Below are 338 nucleotides of genomic sequence, written 5' to 3'. Positions count from 1 at the left end.
AGGGGAGGCGCCGGTGAGGAGCATGGCCAAGGGACCCGAGCAAGAGGACGCCTTCCTGCACCTCCCGGCCGCGCAGGAGGATCGCTACGCGGGCTTGGTGGGGCGAGGCTTGCTGCCCTACGCCGAGGAGGGGCTGTGCGGCGCGGCGGGCGCCGAGAGGCGGCTCCCGGAGCCGGCGCTGCCCGCCGGCATCAAGGCAGGTAGGAGGTGGGGTGCCGGCAGCGTTCCCTTTCCAGCCGGCGGGCAGGGCAGGTGCGGGCAGGCAGGGCGAGGCGCGGCAGGCGCCCCGAACCGTCGCTGCTGCGCGGGATCCGGCGGGGACGCGGGGTAAGGCGGCT

The 338-nt window shown here is 76.3% G+C and overlaps 1 protein-coding gene across 1 annotated transcript in view; it reads left to right on the top strand.

Annotated features, from left to right (window-relative positions):
* Positions 1 to 22: 22 nt before the first annotated feature.
* Positions 23 to 338, top strand: part of RFX6 (regulatory factor X, 6) — a 34,734-nt gene continuing 34,418 nt past the window's right edge. The window contains exon 1 of the mRNA XM_010573459.1: positions 23 to 252. Within this exon, the coding sequence (XP_010571761.1) occupies positions 23 to 252 (230 nt within the window). The remainder of the gene's footprint in view (positions 253 to 338) is intronic.

This window comes from Haliaeetus leucocephalus, unplaced genomic scaffold (assembly GCF_000737465.1).
Source record: "Haliaeetus leucocephalus isolate CR32 unplaced genomic scaffold, Haliaeetus_leucocephalus-4.0 Scaffold384, whole genome shotgun sequence".
NCBI lineage: Eukaryota > Metazoa > Chordata > Aves > Accipitriformes > Accipitridae > Haliaeetus > Haliaeetus leucocephalus.
The sequence above is the reverse complement of the archived record's forward strand: the minus strand, read 5'-3'. Positions and strand labels throughout refer to the sequence as shown.